A 21,335-nucleotide genomic window follows, 5' to 3' on the forward strand; every position below is an offset into this window, starting at 1 on the left:
TACGGGGCCCCCCCCCCCGCCGCCAGCCAGTGTACGGGCCCCCCCCCCCCGCCGCCAGCCAGTGTACGGGGCCCCCCCCCCGCCGCCAGCCAGTGTACGGGGCCCCCCCCCCGCCGCCAGCCAGTGTACGGGGCCCCCCCCCCGCCGCCAGCCAGTGTACGGGGCCCCCCCCCCCCACCGCCAGCCAGTGTACGGGGCCCCCCCCCCCACCGCCAGCCAGTGTACGGGGCCCCCCCCCCCCGCCGCCAGCCAGTGTACGGGGCCCCCCCCCCCGCCGCCAGCCAGTGTACGGGGCCCCCCCCCCGCCGCCAGCCAGTGTACGGGGCCCCCCCCCCCGCCAGCCAGTGTAGTGCCCCCCCCGCCAGCCAGTGTAGTGCCCCCCCGGCCGGCAGTGTACGCCCAAACCCCCCCCCCCCTGCCAGGCAGTATACGCCCAACCCCCCCCCTGCCAGGCAGTGTACGCCCCCCCCCCCCCCCCCCCCGCCTGCCAGTGTACGCCCCCCCCCCGCCTGCCAGTGTACGCCCCGCCTGCCAGTGTACGCCCCCGCCTGGCGACCCCTCCTGCTTGTGAATCCTGCCCCTCCCGCTCCATAAAAAGCCACAAATATGGGAAATATATAAATATATATATGCCAATAAAAAAAAGGATTTTAATACAGAAATGTTGGCTTAGTGAAAAGTATGTACAGTATAGAATGCACTCAATACTTGGTCGGGGCTTCTTTTGCATGACTTGCTGCATCAGGCATCTGTGGCATGAAGCGATCAGCCTGTGGCACTGCGGAGGTGTTATGGAAGACCAGGTTGCTTTGATAGCGGTCTTCAGCTCGTCTGCATTGTTGGGATTTCCTATGGGGTTTAGGGCAGGCGAGTTTGCTGGTCAATCAAGCACAGTGATACCATGATCATTAAACAGGTATTGGTTTAGACATTAAAGGCTGTGTGTTGAGTTATTTTGAGGGACAGCAAATTTACACTGTTATACAAGCTGTACACTCACTACTTTACATTGTAGACAAGTGTCATTTCTTCAATGTTGTCACATGAAAAGATAGAAGAAAATATTTACACAAATGTGAGGGGTGTACTCACTTTTGTGAGATACTTATTTTACCCGGTATGTATGTACAGTATTGAACACGTCACCATTTTTAATAGGTAAATCTATTTCTAAAGGTGATATTGACATGAAATTTTCACCACGTCAGTAACGGCCCATACAATCCATACATACAAAGACACCAAAACAAACAAGTTCAGAATTAAAGCGGATTTCCACACGCTTTGAAGGTCCAATCACTCTCGTGCCCCTAAATGCTGTAATAAATGGCTATATTGTTTTTGTCTTTGTAGATACGTTTTTTTTCACTTTTTTCTTCTGCCGCACTTCCGGCTGCAGCTGCCTAGGTGATTACGTCACTAGGCGATCTGCTAGGGGCTCCTGGGATAGCGGGCGTCATGTATTCCAGGAGTCCTTGCGAATTGCTCAGTGACAAAATCTTGCATTATTTCCAGACTGTAAATGACGCAAACGGGGGGGACCGAGATGTCATGTTTGACAGGTTGCTATGGCAATGGGGCGGGAACTTCCACCCATGCCGCCATTGTTATGGCAACCTGTCGGGAAGATAGAGAGCTGCTTAGTGCACAGGAGCAAGATCGGGAGATGCATGCTGGGTAGCCAGCTGCACCGAATCCCGGAAATCAAGAGAAGAGGGCTTCAGATGCCCACAGGTGACATGGAACCTGTCTGCTTCTGAGATCTGGTTAGTTTTCAAATATTCTAACACAAACTATAGGGACTAGTCATGACATGTTCTAAATGTTGCTAGGTATGTTTAAACAAATATAGAGGAGGGTTTATAAAAATAAGTATTTGGGGGACTGGAACTCCGCTTTAAGTTATGTGTAATAAAATAGAATGACACAGGGAAAAAGTATTGAACACGTGAAGAAAGGGAGGTGCAAAAAGGTATGGAAAGCCAAGACACCGGCTGAAATCTATCAGTATTAGAAAGCAATCCGGCCCCTTGGTGCAAATTAATATCAGCTGGTTCAGTCTCAACTGATGGCCTATAAAAAGGTGTCTCATTACCAAGGTGTCACACAAACATCTCATGATGGGTAAGAGCATAGAGCTCTCTCAAGACCTTTGCAACCTTATTGTTGCAAAACACTGATGGCATTGGGTGCAGAAGGACTTCTGAATATTCCAGTGAGCACTGTTGGGGCCATAATCCGGAAGTGGAAAAAACATAATTTTCACCATGAACCAGCCACGACCAGGTGCTCCTTCCAAGACTTCTGACCGAGGAGTGAAAAAAAATTATCAGAGGAGTTGTCCAAGAGCTAAGGACCACTTATGCAGAGCTTCAGAAAGATCTGGAATTAGCAGGTACAATTGTTTCAAAGAAAACAATAAGTAATTCACTCACTCGCCGTGGTCTGTATGCACGCTCACCATGCAAGATTCCATTACTGGAGAAAAAGCATCTTAAAGCTCGTTTAGAGTTTGCTGCACAACATTTAGACAAGATTGTGAAATACGGGGAGAATATAGTCTGGTCAGATGAGACCAAACCTGAACTCTTTGGTTGCCATAGTACACACCGTGTTTGGATGTCAAATAGCACATCACCCCAAAAACACCCCCATACCAACAGCGAGTTTTGGAGGTGGAGACATAGTGTGGGCGGGGCTGTTTTTCAGCATATGGGACTGGCCAACATCATATCATTGAAGGAAGGATTAATGGTGGTAAAAATCTGCGGCTATCTACCAGGGTGATGAAGATAAAACGAGGGCGGACATTTCAGCAAGACGATGATCCCAAACGCAAAGCCAAGGAGACTCTCCTTTGGTTTCAAAGAAAGAAATTAAAGCTGTTAGAATGCCCCAGCCAATCACCTGATTTGAATCCAATAGAAAATCTATGCAAAGAACTACAGATCAGAGTTCCTAGAAGAGGCCCACAGAACCTTCAAGATTCGAAGACTGTGTGGAAGAATGGGCCAAAATCACACCTGAGCCAAGCATGTGACTAGCTTCTCCATACAAGAGGCGTCTTGAAGCTGTCATTACCAACAAAAGATTTTGTACCAAATATTAAATACATTTCTTTTAGCGTGTTCAATACTTTTTCCCTGTATCTTTCCATTTTATTACACAGAACTTCATTTCTGAACTTTATTTACCTAGAAAAATGGTGACGTGTTTAATACTTTTTTACCTGCTGTGTGTGTGTGTGTCTATAATGAGGTGGGTAATATCTCTATTGTGGACAGAATATTCTTCTAAAGACCTGATCATCTTCCCATTTTAGGTTCATTTTTTCAACAGTTTTTTCTACGATAAATTGAGAACCAAGGGATATGAAGGAGTAAAGAGGTGGACGAAGAACGTAAGTGTGTCCTGATGAAGGGAAGATTGCTGGTACCTGTAGTTTCTCAAGCCTGCTGCTGCCGGCAGTGACCATACAGTGGGGGAGCTCTCTGCTTAGGGTTAGATTCTAGCACATCTTTTAGTGTCTCAAAATACTTAGGCCCTTGGTCACCATTGTCCTTCTAGCTGTCCCCTGGGTAGGCTAGGCCACCATTGTCTTCTAGCTGTCCCCTGGCTAGGACACCATTGTCTTCTAGCTGTCCCCTGGCTAGGCCACCATTGTCTTCTAGCTGTCCCCTGGCTAGGCCACCATTGTCTTCTAGCTGTCCCCTGGCTAGGCCACCATTGTCTTCTAGCTGTCCCCTGGCTAGGCCACCAGCGCCTCCCAGCTGTCCCCTGGCTAGGCCACCAGCGCCTTTCCAGCTGTCCCCTGGCTAGGCCACCAGCGCCTTTCCAGCTGTCCCCTGGCTGGGTCCACCAGCGCCTTTCCAGCTGTCCCCTGGCTGGGTCCACCAGCGCCTTTCCAGCTGTCCCCTGGCTGGGTCCACCAGCGCCTTTCCAGCTGTCCCCTGGCTGGGTCCACCAGCGCCTTTCCAGCTGTCCCCTGGCTGGGTCCACCAGCGCCTTTCCAGCTGTCCCCTGGCTGGGTCCACCAGCGCCTTTCCAGCTGTCCCCTGGCTGGGTCCACCAGCGCCTTTCCAGCTGTCCCCTGGCTGGGTCCACCAGCGCCTTTCCAGCTGTCCCCTGGCTGGGTCCACCAGCGCCTTTCCAGCTGTCCCCTGGCTGGGTCCACCAGCGCCTTTCCAGCTGTCCCCTGGCTGGGTCCACCAGCGCCTTTCCAGCTGTCCCCTGGCTGGGTCCACCAGCGCCTTTCCAGCTGTCCCCTGGCTGGGTCCACCAGCGCCTTTCCAGCTGTCCCCTGGCTGGGTCCACCAGCGCCTTTCCAGCTGTCCCCTGGCTGGGTCCACCAGCGCCTTTCCAGCTGTCCCCTGGCTAGGCTGGGTCACCAGTGCCTTTCCAGGCAGATCTCGTGTGTAAAACCAGAGAATAGACTTTATTATTTATACATTGCCATGGCTTCAGAAAAATGAGTGTCAGCCGACATAATGACACTGACCATGGCAACATACAAATAACCACGTGTGCCAGATCTCATACAGCACAAGAGCAAGATCTGGCGCAGGCGTCATCAGCCGTCACACTCCACCATGGAGTCCAACGTTGTCTTGCTTGTAGGGAAAGTTTCCCTACACTGCTTTATGCTGCCACCTAGAGTTCTGATCTGGTGCAGGCGCAGACACCGCTCCGTTTCTGTGCATACACCACATCCTGCTAGTTGCCTCCTGGGATGCGTGATGTAGGATTCCCAGGAGGCAGTTCACAGGACCTCGTGCACGATTCCTGTGGGGTTAGGGTGGCGGGAGAGAGCAACATTAGAAAAGGGGTGACAGTCCGCTTTAATCTTCAGAGCAAAAATGTGCATTTTAGGAGTTTATAAAAAGGGAGACTCTGCCATCTCATCGCTTAATTTGGAGCTGGGATTGTTAAAGCTCAGCTTACATAATGCTCTGGAGTGGCTTCCCTGCTGCTACAACCAGCCATATGTCGCTCTGTTGCTGCTCCCTCGCTAGCGATTCAGTTCCAGCAGTGCTTCAGGCACCGACGGAGCGACTTCCACCGGGGATAACAAAAGCTCAATTTCCGTCATTCTGCCGCCGGCGTGGTGTCACCACCATACAATCACAGATGAAGCATTACGCAGAAACTACACGGCTGCCGGCTCCCACATCTGCCAGTGAAACATGGAAATAAGTTTATTAAGAAATAAGTATTTTGGTAATATAAGAAGAAAAGTTTACTTAATAGTTGTGTAAAGTTATAATGGCAATGAAAGAGGAGGGGGGCAGAAAATGTTGATTCCAACAAATGGGAGAGCTAGGACATTCCTGCTCATCATATGGAAGGACAAAGAATGAACTCCTGACAGTTTGGTACAGTGATATGATACATGAGTAAAATTCTTCCAATGACAGTGGGCAGTATGTACAGGATAGGAGTGCGGGTAGTATGACAGTGGGCAGTATGTTCAGGAGAGGAGTGTGGAGGGTGTGATACTGGGCAGTATGTACTGGTGAAGAATGTGGAGGATTGGGCAGTATGTACAGGAGGAGTGTGGAGGGTATGACAGTGGGCAGTATGTACAGGAGAGGAGTGTGAAGGGTATGACAGTGGGCAGTATGTACAGGATAGGAGTGCGGGTAGTATGACAGTGGGCAGTATGTTCAGGAAAGGAGTGTGGAGGGTGTGATACTGGGCAGTATGTACTGGTGGAGGATTGGGCAGTATGTACAGGAGGAGTGTGGAGGGTATGACAGTGGGCGGGGTATGTACAGGAGAGGAATGTGGAGGGTATGACACTGGGCAGTACGTACAGGAGAGGAGTGCTGAGGATATGACAGTGGGCAGTATGTACAGGAGAGCAGTGTGGAGGGTATGACAGTGGGCGGTATGTACAGGAGAGGAGTGTGGAGGGTATGACAGTGGGCGGTATGTACAGGAGAGGAGTGTGGAGGGTATGACAGTGGGCGGTATGTACAGGAGAGGAGTGTGGAGGGTATGACAGTGGGCGGTATGTACAGGAGAGGAGTGTGGAGGGTATGACAGTGGGCGGTATGTACAGGAGAGGAGTGTGGAGGGTATGACAGTGGGCGGTATGTACAGGAGAGGAGTGTGGAGGGTATGACAGTGGGCGGTATGTACAGGATAGGAGTGCGGGTAGTATGACTGTGGGCGGTATGTTCAGGAGAGGAGTGTGGAGGGTGTGATACTGGGCAGTATGTACTGGTGAAGAATGTGGAGGATTGGGCAGTATGTACAGGAGGAGTGTGGAGGGTATGACAGTGGGCAGTATGTACAGGAGAGGAGTGTGAAGGGTATGACAGTGGGCAGTATGTACAGGATAGGAGTGCGGGTAGTATGACAGTGGGCAGTATGTTCAGGAGAGGAGTGTGGAGGGTGTGATACTGGGCAGTATGTACTGGTGGAGGATTGGGCAGTATGTACAGGAGGAGTGTGGAGGGTATGACAGTGGGCAGTATGCACAGGAGAGGAGTGTGGAGGGTATGACAGTGGGCGGTATGTACAGGAGAGGAGTGTGGAGGGTATGACACTGGGCAGTACGTACAGGAGAGGAGTGCTGTGGTTATGACAGTGGGCAGTATGTACAGGAGTGGAGTGCTGAGGATATGACAGTGGGCAGTATGTACAGGAGAGCAGTGTGGAGGGTATGACAGTGGGCGGTATGTACAGGAGAGGAGTGTGGAGGGTATGACAGTGGGCGGTATGTACAGGAGAGGAGTGTGGAGGGTATGACTGTGGGCGGTATGTTCAGGATAGGAGTGCGGGCACTATGACAGTGGGCAGCATGTTCAGGGTAGGAGTGTGGAGGGTGTGACACTGGGCAGTATGTACAGGAGAGGAATGTGGGCGTGTGACAGTGGGCAGTATCTACAGGAGAGGAGTGTGGAGGGTATGACACTGGGCAGTACGTACAGGAGAGGAGTGCTGTGGATATGACAGAGGCAGTATGTACAGGAGTGGAGTGCTGAGGATATGACAGTGGGCAGTATGTACAGGAGAGGAGTGTGGAGGGTATGACAGTGGGCGGTATGTACAGGAGAGGAGTGTGGAGGGTATGACACTGGGCAGTACGTACAGGAGAGCAGTGCTGTGGATATGACAGAGGCAGTATGTACAGGAGTGGAGTGCTGAGGATATGACAGTGGGCAGTATGTACAGGAGAGGAGTGTGGAGGGTATGACAGTGGGCGGTATGTACAGGAGAGGAGTGTAATGGTATGACAGTGGGCAGTATGTGCAGAAGAGGAGTGTGGAGGGTATGACAGTGGGCAGTATGTACAGGAGAGGAGTGTGGAGGGTATGACACTGGGCGGTATGTACAGGAAAGGAGTGTGGAGGATTGAGGCCAGTAAAGATAGAGGGGGCCCCAGTTGTGTGACCCCCCCCAACCAATGACTGAGCTCTCTGATGCATTAAGCAGAACTCTCCACACTGACCTACATTTTATGAATGGCCCATACAGTTCAGGCCAGAGAAGAGCTAGAGATACATTGCAATGTATAGCAATTCTGGATATTTGCTCCTCGTTATGAGTGTCATCCAGTGTATAGGGGGGTTGGGGTCTGGGTAGGTGTCTAATAGGAGGTCTATACTATGTGTCATGTGACCCTCTCTCTCCTCTTCCTCCAGGTTGATATATTCAGTAAGCAGTTCTTGTTGATCCCCATACACCTGGAGGTGCATTGGTCGCTCGTCTGCGTCGATGTCTCTAAACGGACCATTACTTACTTTGATTCCCAGCGTACGCTGAACAGGCGCTGCCCGAAGGTGAGCTCTGCTGGGACCCATTGTGTGGTGTTCATCCTATCTGTATACGTATTTCACGTCTCTACAACGCTCCCATTTTCATCGCTCTCATCTGTAGACCACGGAACTGTATTTGGCGCCCCCTAGTGTAAGCTCGCTGTATTGACAGCCCATAGAAATTAAAGCTGCTCCGCTGGCTCAGAAATTGTCTTTTTAAATGAAAGATGATGTCATAAACATCGGATATTTTCAGATAATTGTACACATGTAATGGTGCCAGAAAATAGGAAATTGATGTGACATAGCTGTCTGAGGATGGGTAGAAATGTTTAACCACCTCAATACTGGGCATTTTCGCCCCCTTCCTGCCCAAGCCATTTTTCAGCTTTCAGCACTGTCGCACTTTGAATGACAATTGCGCGGTCATACAACACTGTACCCAAATGATATTGTTATTGTTTTTTCCCCACAAATAGAGCTTTCTTTTAGTGTTATTCGATCACCTCTGCGTTTTTTATTTTTTGCGCTATAAACAAAAGAAGAGTGACAAGTTTAAAAAAAAACACAATAATTTTGACCTTTTGCGATAATAAATATCCAATTTTTTTTTCTTTAAAACAAATTTTTTCTCAGTTTAGGCCGATATGTATTCTTGTACATATTTTTGGTAAAAAAAAATCGCAATAAGCATATATAGATTGGTTTGCGCAAAAGTTATAGCGTCTACAAAATAGGGGATAGTTTTATAACATTTTTATTTTTTAAAAAAATTTTTACTGGTAATGGCGGCGATCTGCGATTTTTATCGTGACTGCGATATTGTGGCGGACACATCGGACACTTTTGACACATATTTGGGACCATTCACATTTATACAGCGATCCGTGCTATAAAAATGCATTGATTACTGTATAAATGTGACAGGCACTGAAGGGGTTAACACTAGGTGGTGATCGAGGGGTTAACTGTGTTGCTAGGGAGTGATTCTAACTGTAGGGGGCGGGGACTCACTAGGGGAGGAGACCGATCGGTGTTCAGCTGTACTGGGAACACATCATCGGTCTCCTCTCCTCTGACAGGACCGTGGATCTGTGTGTTTACACACACAGATCCACGGTCCTGCTGTGTTACCGGTAATCGCGGGTGGCCGGCGGACATCGCGGCCGCCGGGCACGCGCACCGGGTTCCTAGTGACACGGCGGGCGCGCGCGATCGCCGGCGGCGCGCGCGCGCCCCCTGGTGGCCTAGGAAAGCGAGGACGTCATATGACGTCCGCCCGCAACGAGAGCTGCGCCGCCTGGCCGTCAATTGACGGCCGGCGGTCGGGAAGCAGTTAAAGCTGAACTCCAGCAAAAACCAGTAAGGGATCATGCACAGTACATGGAGATCCATGATGAGTTTTTTTTTTTTTTTTGACTCTGAACCCGGCTGTGTGTTATAGGCCCATACACAGAGCTCTCTAACATGGAGCTGCATTCAGCTGTGGGGGCAATAAATCTTTAAAATCTGCGTTCACGGTCCTGCCTGTGGTCTAATGCTGGACACATGTAAATGTTTGTGCTAACAATTCTATGCATAAAACTCTTGGTGTAAATATACAGCAATTAGTGTAAACGTATGCTTTTGGTCCTGAATACCCAGGATGCTAGGCAGCTTAGTAAGGCCCCTTTCACACTGGGGTGGTTTGCAGGCGTTATTGCGCTAAAAATACCGCCTGCAAACCGCCCCAAAACAGCCTCCGCTGTTTGTTCAGTGTGAAAGCCCGAGGGCTTTCACACTGAAGCGGTGCGCTGGCAGGAGAAGAAAAAATCTCCTGTCAGCCGCATCTTTGGAGCAGTGAAGGAGCGGTGTATTCACTGCTCCTGCCCATTGAAATCAATGGGACAGCGCGGCTATACCGCGGCTATAGCCGCGCTATACGAGTGGATTTAACCCTTTTTCGGCCACCAGCGGGGGGGTAAAACCACTAAAAATAGCGCTGTTTTACCGCCGACGCCCCCTACCGCCCCAGTGTGAAAGGGGCCTTAGTGAGGATGCTAGGTGGCAGGAGATGCTTGCATCTTTACTGAAGACACTAGGCAGCAGGAATTGCCTGCCTCCTAGCAACTGAGGATGCTAGGCAGTAGGAGATGTCTGTTTCTTAGCAACTGAGGATGCTAGGCAGCAGGAGATGTCTGTATCTTAGCAACTGAGGATGCTAGGCAGTAGGAGATGTCTGTATCTTAGCAACTGAGGATACTAGGCAGCAGGAGATGTCTGTATCTTAGCAACTGAGGATGCTTAGCAGCAGGAGATGTCTGTATCTTAGCAACTGAGCATGCTTAGCAGCAGGAGATGTCTGTACCTTGGCAACTGAGGATGCTAGGCAGTAGGAGATGTCGGCACCTTAGCAACTGAGGATGCTAGGCAGCAGGAGATGCCTGTTTCTTATCACTTGCTGCCTAGCATCCTCAGTTGCTAAGAAACGGGCATCTCCTGCTGCCTAGCGTCCTCAGTTGCTGTCTGTACCTTAGCAACTGATGATGCTATTCAGCAGAAGTTGTCTGCATCCTAACAACTAAAGACACCAGGCAGCATTTATTGCCTGCCTCCTAGCAACCGAGGATGCTAGGCAGCAGGAGATGCCCGTATCCCTAGTAACCCAAAGATGCTAGGCAGCAGAAGATGCATGCATCCCAACTGAAGGCAGCAGGTATTGCCTGCCTCCTAGCAACTGAGGAAATTAGGCAGCAGGAGATGCCTGTATGCCTAGTAACCCAAGGACGCTAGGCATCAGAAGATGCGTGCATCCCAACAACTGAAGACACTAGGCAGCAGGTATTGCCTGCATCCTTGCAACCAAGGCTGCAAGGCAGCAGGAGAGGCCTGAATTCTAGCAACTTAAGACACCGGGGAGCGGGGATTGCCTGCATATCCGCAACCAAGGATGCTAGGCAGCAGGGAGACACCTGCATCCTTATTTGCAAAACTTCTTCTTTCTGGTAAAAGTTGGCTGTGGAGCACTTTCCAGGTCCAAAAGCATTGGATTTTGTCTTGGCCAAGTTGTCCTGTCTCCAAAAACTCGGTGAGTAGACCCAGACGCCTCAAGCACTGTGAGCTGCTTATTTTCACAGGAGGTGTTCACACTGCGGGACTGAGTGCTGATGACATTCAGCATTGAGGAAGTATCCCCCTGCTGAGCTTATACACATTGCCCTACCACGATGTGGTTGAGGCATGTCTCATCCTGGACACGGGGGTGGGGGGGGGGATGAGGGGTTGTATTGAACAGTCCCCCAACTCACATTCTACTATTGGTTCTGGGTTTGCACACCTACCAACGGTGCCAACATCTGTAGCCTGCAATCATATTATCCTCGACTTTCAGACTCTGTTCGAACTCCTCCTTTGCTCTAATAGGTTTGGCTGTGCCCTCTCACCTGAATATTTTACCATGGTAATGCAAGATTTTTTGAGGTCCTTCAGGTGGCTCACAGAGCTGCAGCCAGGCCCCAGTTCATAACTCTGTTAGTAATTTGCTGTGGATGCTTCTGGGTGTCCCAAAGATGTGACTTCCTGTTTTCCTTTTAATAAATGAGATTATTTGAGCATCTAATGTATTTTATGCATGCATACTTGCCTGTAAAAGCCTCCCTTGTTTAGACATCCAAATCCCATCAAGTATCCCAATTGTAGATCCTGTTGCGAGCACATTATACCCCAGTAAAACTCTCTATAAAATGGGAAAACTACCGACTCAATGTGTGGCAAGTGTAAAATAGTGCCAGGTAACCTGATACATCTCCTCTGGCGTTGCCCCAAACGCCATAAATATTGGAAGGGGGTTCCTGACCACGCTTAACCAGGTATTCCAAACAAATGTCCCTCTTGATCCACTATGTTGCCTTCTAGGAGTACTGGAGGGGGCAATCCCAGAGGAAATGACAAGGATGGCCTTTGCCAGAGTCTTATTCCAAGCTAGGAAAATAATAATAAATAGAAGGAATTTCAGAGAAAGCAGATAAATGTCTGTCCTTCAAGGATAATTGGGATTTTTAAGGATGCATATGTCTGTCATAAGGCAAGCACAACCACAAAAGGTAATACAAAAAATATAATTTATTACAAAATATACAGTTTAAAACAGTATTAGTCATAAAAACAAATGACCAAGATTAATACTCATTTTCAAAGAGCTTGAACAGATGCTTGTGTATATTGGGTAGCCAACGCGTTTCGCAGTCCAGATTTGTGCTTCTTCAGGGCTGTTCCCCATGCATCCAAATATTCTGACATTGATCATATCGAAACATCAGCGAGAGCGGACACCATCCCATGACAAACGGGCGATGTCAGAATCGCCTATATGGTCTTGTGGATGTCGTACCATATGTATAAGTTGGAAGAGTCTAGTATGTTGGTGGCCTATAAGTACTAGAGAACCAATAAGCGATATTAAAAACAGAGTGAAAGAAGTTCTCTGAAATTCCTTCTATTTACTCTACATCAGGGATGTGGATGCAATACTCTTGTCTCTAGAATCTGTCCAAAAATACGCCTATATATATTCTAGGAAAATTAATACTTATGAGCTGGTTAAATCCTGGATTCAGCACATGGGTAATACCCTTATTATGGAAAAATACATATATCAACATAGGGGGAAATCCTGGGAGATTTGACAAATTATGAGCCGCATGGCTTAAAACACCTGGGATTAGTCCCAGAGAACTGGTACAGATGACGCTGCTCAAATGCCCAAAGATGCAATGGATGCCCGGGAAAATGCCTTCTTGAAAATAATGTAACATTGTAGGGGAAAAAAGCGGGGATGTTGAGGCTGTGTCAGTACAATGGCAAGGGGATCACAGTGTATCACCATATAGTAATAAACATGTGTGCCATACAATGACTACTCACTGCTATTTGTTTATTGAAGGGTATGACTAATGGTTATGTCACTGATTTTTCACTGACAAGTTAAAGTGTAATGTGATGTTTGTTTTAGATTTGCTTTGTGTTTCTTTTGCAATAAAAACCTTTTTGATTTAAAAAAAAAAAAAAAAGACATCCAAAAGCCCTGAGACTGCTTGTGGGTGCCGCCATCTTGGATTTGATGTCAGCGGACTCGGAGCACTCAAGTGGCTCCCTATAGCAGGCTTTCTCAGCCTTTTCAACACGGTGGAACCCTTGAAATAACTCATGATACATTAGTGTGATGGTCAGTAGGAAGAATGTTCCTTACACTTGTGGTCATTGGAATTATCTTACAGATCGCTAAAATGACCAATGGTGTCAGTGGGAAGTTCTATGAGAGGCATCATTTGCTCCTTGCTCAGGGAATCCCTAGCAACATCTGGAAGGACTCTAGGGTTTTAATGTAACTCTGGTTGAGAAACCCTGCTCTAAAGTATGTTTCCCTCACTCCTCATCCAGCAGCTATATAAAATGTGGGGAGGTGAATGGAGGAGCTGGTCCAGCATCAACAGTAATTAGACACTTCCAAACAAAGAGGGGCTGTGCTGGGAAATGAGCACTTTGTAAAGGTTCAATCCTTGGCAAGTTCACAGGCATATTGCAATTCACTAAAAAAAAAAAAAAAAAGTTTATAAAAATGTAAAACACTGCAATCATTTAAAATGCTTACTTAGTTTTTTTTGTTTCAGTACTTTAATCTGCAATTTTTTGTAAGTTGGCGACAGGGTCTCTTAACGACATCATCGTCCACATGGTGGCAACGCTGCTGCGATCCACTGCTCAACAAAAAAGCGTTGTCCTCTTATTTTAGAAGATGGAAATATTTCTGGCCATAATGAAATTTCCCTTCCCTCCATAGCACATAGCCAAATATCTGCAGGCTGAAGCCGTGAAGAAGGAGCGTGCAGAATATGTGGACGGCTGGAATGGACTCTTCAAGATGGTGAGCGCAGAACAGCCAATTTCATCTGTTTTGGTAACGTTTTGTTATGATCCCCAATGAGTGTAATTTATTTATTTTTTCTTTTTAATTTCAGAATGTGGCAAGACAGAATAACGACAGCGACTGTGGAGCGTTTGTTTTGCAGGTGAGGGTGCTCCACCTCTAAGCTGCCAATGATCGAGACAAAATATGACCGCTTCCCACCCCAGGGTTGGAGGAGAAGTCTTCCACCTCCCCCTCTTGATCCCTCCACCTTTCCTACTATTCCTCCCATCTGCTTCTTTTCTAAACCTGAACTCTCATCTGCTCTTCTTTTCATTCCACAACCCCCTCGCCATATTACTACCCTCTCCTCCTATTCCCTTCCCTACCCTTTCCAAGACCAGCACATCACATTACGCCCATCTCCTCCTATTCTCCCCTTTATACCATTCCCTACTCTTTCTGAGACCACCACACCACATTGCAAACCTTTCTCCTCCTATACGCCCCTTTATACCATTCCCTTTTCAAGACCAGCACACCACATCATGACCCTTTCCTCCTCTTCTCTTCCCTGCCCTTTCCAAGACAGCACACCACATTATGGCCCTCTCCTCCTATTGCCCCCTTTTATACCATTCCTTTCCCTACCCTTTCCAAGACCAGCACACCACATTACGACTCCCCCCCCCCCCCCTCCCCTTTTAATACCATTCCACTCCCTGCTGTTTCCAAGCACACCACATTACCACTCTCTCCTCCTATTCACCCCCCCCCCTTTAGATCATTCTCTTCCCTACCCTTTCCAAGACTAGGAGACCACATTATGACCCTCGCCTCCTCCCCCCCCTTATACCATTCCCTTCCCTACCCTCTCGCCCTTTTCCTCACCTTTATACCATTCTCTTCCCTTCCTTACCCTTTCCAAGACCATCATGCCACATTATGGCCCTTTCCTCCTATTTCTCCCCTTTATACTATTCCCTTCCCTACACTTTCCAAGACTAGCACACCACATTACGACCCTCGCCTCCTATTCCCCTTCCCTGCGCTTTCCAAGACCAGCACACCACATTATGACCTTCGCCTCCTATCCCCCCCCCCCCCCCTTATACCATTCCCTTCTTTCCCCCCCCCCTATTCCTCACCTTTATACCATTCTCTTCCCTTCCCTACCCTTTCCAAGACCAGCACACCACGTTACGACCCTCTCCTCCCATCTCCCCCCCCCCATACTATTCTCTTCCCTACCCTTTTTAAGACCAGCACACCACATTACAACCCTCTCATCCATTTTATATATATCATTCCATACCTAGCCCTTTTTCAAGATCAGCACACCACATTATGGCCCTCTCCTCCTATTTCTCCCCTTTTTTACCATTCCCTTTCCTACACCAGCACACCACGTTACGACCCTCTCCTCCTATTCCCCCCTTTTATATCATTCCCTTCCCTACACTTTCCAAGACCAGCACACCACGTTACGACCCTCTCCTCCTATTCCCCCCCCCCTTTATACCATTCTCTTCCCTACCCGTTTGAAGACCAGCAAATCATGTTATGGCCCTCTCCTCCCTTTTTATATATCATTCCATACCTACCCTTTTCAAGACCAGCACACCACGTTATGGCCCTCTCCTCCTATTGCCACCTTGTATATTACTCCCTACCTACCTACCTACTTCGAGGCCACCACATGGCTTTTCACCTATGTCTCCCGACATTTCCCGGAAGGTTTACGTGCTACAACTTGCCTTGCTTAATCTTGGCCCCTCTCTGTGATCTCTGTAAAATATTATTATTACTATACAGGATTTATATAGCGCTAACCGCTTGCGCAGAGCTTTACAAAATGAAGGCAGACATTAGTTACAATACAATTTGGTACAAGAGGAATCTGAGGGCCCTGCTCGTTAGAGCTTACAATCGAACGTCATATAAATTTACCAGCCTTTCTCAGTCATTTACTCTTGAAGTAAATGTCAAGCCTCAGGGATCCCTGGTTTCTACATCTCATGGTACATTAGCATAAACACTAAGTTGTGGACATAAGAAATTATTTAGTAGGTAACGTGACGCACTTGGCATATTTGACACCTAGGGCTGCTCGATAACCACAACACCTTTTTTATTAACTGTAATGAAGTGAAACAAACGATGATAATGGCCAAACAAAGCAGATGGTGAAAGTTGTAGTATTCCCTCACTTGGTGTTCTGTAAAGAAATTACTGTTAACTTTAATGATTAGTGGAATATCCCCCATTACACTGGTATTCAGTGACGTGCCATCTTCCACTGGTGGTCAGAAGAGGAGGGACTTCTCGGAGTGGTGCTCTATGAAATGCTCCCTTATATTGGTGTTCAGTGGAGACGGTTCTTGTATATTTAGTTTATTAATAGAGAGAGGCTTTCTTATATAAGTGGTCAATTGGGAACAGCTGCCTTTTTATAGTCGTGTAGGTAGTCAATGGAGAAGGGCCTTCTTGTATAGGTGTTTGGCGGAGAAGGTCCGTCTGGTATAGGTGTTTGGCGGAGAAGGTCCGTCTGGTATAGGTGCTTGGCGGAGAAGGTCCGTCCGGTATAGGTGCTTGGCAGAGAAGGTCCGTCTGGTATAGGTGTTTGGCGGAAAAGGTCCGTCTGGTATAGGTGTTTGGCGGAGAAGGTCCGTCTGGTATAGGTGTTTGGCGGAGAAGGTCCCTCTGGTATAGGTGTTTGGCGGAGAAGGTCCCTCTGGTATAGGTGTTTGGCGGAGAAGGTCCGTCTGGTATAGGTGTTTGGCGGAGAAGGTCCGTCTGGTATAGTTGTTTGGCGGAGAAGGTCCGTCTGGTATAGGTGTTTGACGGAGAAGGTCCGTCTGGTATAGGTGTTTGGCGGAGAAGGTCCGTCTGGTATAGGTGTTTGGCGGAGAAGGTCCGTCTGGTATAGGTGTTTGACGGAGAAGGTCCGTCTGGTATAGGTGTTTGGCGGAGAAGGTCCGTCTGGTATAGGTGTTTGGCAGAGAAGGACCTTTTTTCTATAGATGTAGAGGTGGTCGGCGGAGAAGGACCTTTTTTCTATAGATGTAGAGGTGGTCGGCGGAGAAGGACCTTTTTTCTATAGATGTAGAGGTGGTCGGCGGAGAAGGACCTTTTTATATAGGGGGTCAGCAAAGAGCCGCCTTGTTGAGGTGGAACCCCTGATTTCTACAGCTCACCATAAATTAATATAAACAGTAAGTTGTGGATGTAAAAATAAAATGAGGAATGCGACACACTTAGCATATTTGACACACAGGGCTACTCTATACCACAAAATTTTCTGTAGCAATAATGAAATGAAAAATATATAATAATTATGGGCAGACAATAAAAGCAGAAAGTTTAAATATAGTTGTTCTTCACTTTGTCAGTAAAGAAATGCCCATTTACTTTGACAGTCAGTGAAAAATGCCCCCTTACACTGATCGTCAGAGAAGAGACCTCTTTGCTTTGTTGCCTGTGAAATGCTGATTTGCACTGGTGGTCAGTGGAGGTGTCTCTAGGTGTAGATGTGGTCAGCAGAGAAGGGCCTTCTTTTATAGGTATTGAGGTGGTCAGTGACGAATGGCCTTCTTGTATAGGTGTGTTTTATATAAGGGCATTAGAAAGAGGGCTTCTTATATGGGTGTAGAGGTGGTCAGTGGAGAAGGACCACCTTGTCCCCGTGGTCAGTGCAGAGGGACCACCTTGTCTGTGGAAAGGGACCACCTTGTCCACGTGGTCAGTGGACAAGGGACCACGTTGTCCACCATTGACTGTCTTGTCCATGTAGTCAGTTGCGAAGGACCACCTTGTGTAGATATATAGGTGATTAGTGGTGAAGGTCCTTATTTGTGGTCAATGGAGGAGGTCTTTCTTTTTATAGATGTATACTGTGGTCAGCAGAGAAGGACTTTCTGATATAGGTGTAGCAGTGGTCAGAAAAGAAAGACCTTCTTATATAGGTCTGGAGATGGTTGGTTGGGAAAGTTCCTTTTTTTTATAGGTTGTCAATGGAGAACGTCCTTTTTATATAGATAGCCAGTGGTAAAGGTCCATCTTATATACGGTAGGTAGTCAGCAGAAAAGGGTTGTCTTATATAGGTGCTTTAGAGGTGGTCAGTGTAGCAGGGCCTTATATAGGTGGTCAGTGGAGAAAGTCCATCTTATATAGGTGGTCTCAGAGGAATAGGACCTTTTTTATATAGGTGGTCAATGGAGAAAGGACCTAATGTAGATGGTTGGTGGAGTAGGTCCATCCTAATATAGGTGGTCAGAGGGAGAAGGGTTGTTTTAGGTGATGTAGAGGTTGTCAGTGGAGCAGGGCCTTATATAAGTGAATAGGTGGCCAATATAGGAGAGCCTTTATATATAGATGGTCAGTAACAAAGGGGTTTTCTGAATAGGTGGTTAGCAGAGAAGGGTGGCCTTACAATGGTTGTCAGTGGGAGAATGTCCCACCTCACAGATGACTAGAAAGATCATGTGTGTCAGTGGTTGTGTCTAATCGGAGACTCGTATATTGCTCAAGAAATCCCTAGCAACCTCTGGAGGAACACTGTTGCATGGAACCTTTGTTGAGAGAGGCTGATATACAGTATATGCTGTAATTTGGAACTCGCTTATGCACCGTTGCCTTGACTTTGTGAACAGCAGAAATATGAATAATGAAAAAAAAAAGATGGCTGCTCTCATGTCCTGTGTGTCTTTGTCTTTGCAGTACTGCAAGTTCCTGGCACTGGAGCTGCCATTTTCCTTCGGCCAGCAAGACATGCCTAAACTGAGGCGCCAGATGTACAAGGAACTGTGTCATTGTAAGCTAACCGCGTGAAGAGAAGTAACCCGGCCCGAGCGTCCGGACTGAGCCAGAGTCCCGTGGTATTATGACAGAGGGGCTCTCCGTGATCTATCACTGCCCCGCTCTGTGCCCGTACTGTGAGGGGACACCCCCCTCACTCTACACCAAGGCTTTTTCAGCCTCCACTTGTACATTGTTTTATGGAGTCGCGGGGGGGTTTTCTAAATGCCCGTTCCCAAGGGTTTCCTTCTCGTCTCCGCAGACAGTCTTGTGTCTGTGTCCTGCCGAAAAACTTTTCTCAGACTATGTTACGCCCCCTTCTTCATCCTATGTGTCTTTATTTTTTATTGTTTTTTTTTTTTTTTTCTTTTTTTTTTTTTTCTTATTTAAACGGTTTCTGGGAAAAGAGAAAAAAAAAACATTTGTAGGTCTTTTTTGTTTTTTGTTTTTTTGGCAGAAAAGAAGAAAAAGTTAAAAACAAATAAAATGTTCTATAGAAATCCTGTCTGTAAAGTGGCAGTTTTCAATATGTCCTCTTTTTAAAAATCTGTTGTGGCCGCATCTCTTTGGCAAACCTATATTTGAGCGTGAAAAAGGGCGGAGCTCAATGAAGTAAGTCGTTGTTTGGGTCTGTTCTGGGGAGGGGCTTATAACCGAAATATTTGGTTATTCAACCTAAATTTTGCGTGTGAAAGAGGGTGAAGGCGAAGCCCAATAAAGTAAGTCTTTGGGTCTGTTCTGGGGTGGGGCTTACAGTAAAAAGAAAAAGAAATTGGTTAGCTGACCTGTTTGGTCGAAGAAGGAGGGCGGAGCTCAATGAAGTAAGTCTGTTTGCATCTGTTCTTGGGACGGGCTTATAGTTACAAATATTTGGATTGCCAACCTATATTTGGTCAAAGGGGGTGGAGCTCAAGGAAGTTGTTGTTTGGGTCTGTTCTAGGGAGGGGCTTATAGTTACCAATATTTGGTTAGCCAACCTATGTTTAGTCAAAGAAGGGGGTGAAGCTCAATGAAGTAAGTGTTTGGGTCCGTTCTGAGGAGGGACTTAGTTACAAATATTTTGTTAGCCAATCTATATTTGGTAAACGAAGGGGGTGGAGCTCAATTGTGTTTGGGTTGGTTCTGGGGAGGGGGTTATAGGTACAAATATTTGGTTAGCCAACCTACATTTGGTCGAAGAGGGTGGATCTCATTGAAGTAATTTTTTGTTTGGGTCTGTTCTGGGGAAGGGCTTATAGTTACAAATATTTGGATAGCCAACCTCTATTTCAGGGGTCTTAAAACTATGGCCCTCCAGTTGTAAAGGGACTACAATTCCCATCATGTCTGTGAATGTCAGTGTTTTACAATGCCTCATGGGACGTGTAGTTCCACAACAGCTGGAGGACCATAGTTTGAAGATCTTTGTACTATTTGGTTGTTTGGGTCTGTTCTGGGGAGGGACTTATAGTTACAAATATTTGGTTAAAGACAATCTATATTTGGTCAAAGAAGGAGGTGGATCTCAATAAAGTGAGTCGTGAGTACTCCGGGAAGGGGCTTAACTGTACAAATATTTGATTAGCTAACCCATATTTAGTTGTGGAAAGGGGATGGAGCTGAAGTTGCTCTGGGAAGGAGCTGAAGTTATAATGTACAGAATACATTTTCAGCAACAAGTAAAAGTTCAGGAACTACCAGTGACATTTTAATTATGTTTGCATCCGATTTAAAAGTAAAGACCTAAACCTTTACTCACACTTGAGTAACAAAAGGGTAGTCTCCAGTATTGCCTGTGGTCTCCCTGCAGTTCATTTCCACACTGACTTACCATGCCTTGTTCTGCACTGTGCGTCTGTGTGGTAGCAGCCATCTTGGTAGATGAGCAGGGCTTAGCTTCCCCATATCATACCTGCACCCCTGATGACTGGTAAACTGATGTCTATTTGGCATAATAAATCAGCAAGAGAAGTGAAGGAAGCACAGATCCACAAAATGGATGAAGCAGAAGCAGGAAGACTTTCCCTGCAAGTGCCTGAAGTACAGCTTCCTCTCCAGCAAGGGGAACAGTGAGCAGAGTAGTAACATCCCCAAACCTGGTCAGACTAGGAGTCCGACAGCAATGCCTTAGATCACCTCACACTGCTAGTGAGGCTACAAAACAAAAGTGACTAAGCACAGGAATTGATTAGGCAAAATGAACATTACTAGATCTCCCTCAGTCTCTCATGTACAGCTTCCTCTCCAGCAAAGAGAACCGTAAACAGTAGAATAGTTACATCACCAAACCTGTCCAGACTAGGAGTCAGACGGTAGTGCCCTTGCTGACTTAACACTGCTGGTGAGGCTATAGAACAGTGTTTCTCAACCCCAGTCCTCAAGGTGCCCCAACAGGTCATGTTTTCAGGATTACCCTCAGATGAAACAGCTGTGGTAATTACTAAGGCAGTGAAACTGATAAAATCACCTGTGCAAAATAATGGAAGGCCTGAAAACATGATCTGTTGGGACGCCTTGAGGACTGGAGTTCAGAACAACCATATTTACAGACTGTCCTGGACCACCTCCTGTCCCAGGGAGCAGTGGTTCTGGTCTCTCTGGAGGATACGATCAAGGGATTTTATTCAAACCTGTTCGCCTTACCAAAACCCAATGGGAGGTATCATCCTAGCCTTGGCCTAAAATCCCTAAACGAGTACCTTTTTTAGGTCCCAAAGTTTTCTATGGAATCTGAAAGGTCAGTTGTCACCTCTCTGAGACAAATGGAATACCTGGCATCTGTAGACATCCACGATGCTTATCTGCATATTCCCGTTTACCCACTTTATCACCGCTTTCTGCTCTGCGCAGTAGGGGACAAACACTTGAAGTTTGTTGCATTGCCTTTTGGTTTATCATCTATTCCCAGAGT

General features: G+C 47.3%; 1 protein-coding gene across 1 annotated transcript; it reads left to right on the top strand.

Annotated features, from left to right (window-relative positions):
- Positions 1–3,322: 3,322 nt before the first annotated feature.
- SENP3 (SUMO specific peptidase 3) lies at positions 3,323–19,374 on the top strand (the record flags this gene model as incomplete). The annotated part of the gene is given in 5 exon segments (XM_073623179.1): positions 3,323–3,400; positions 7,650–7,787; positions 13,582–13,665; positions 13,760–13,810; positions 18,368–19,374. Coding segments are annotated over 5 exon segments (462 nt in total), but the record flags the coding sequence as incomplete, so codon positions are not given.
- Positions 19,375–21,335: the final 1,961 nt, after the last annotated feature.

The sequence above is a fragment of the Aquarana catesbeiana genome, linkage group LG03 (genome assembly GCF_042186555.1).
Source record: "Aquarana catesbeiana isolate 2022-GZ linkage group LG03, ASM4218655v1, whole genome shotgun sequence".
Taxonomy (NCBI): Eukaryota; Metazoa; Chordata; class Amphibia; order Anura; family Ranidae; genus Aquarana; species Aquarana catesbeiana.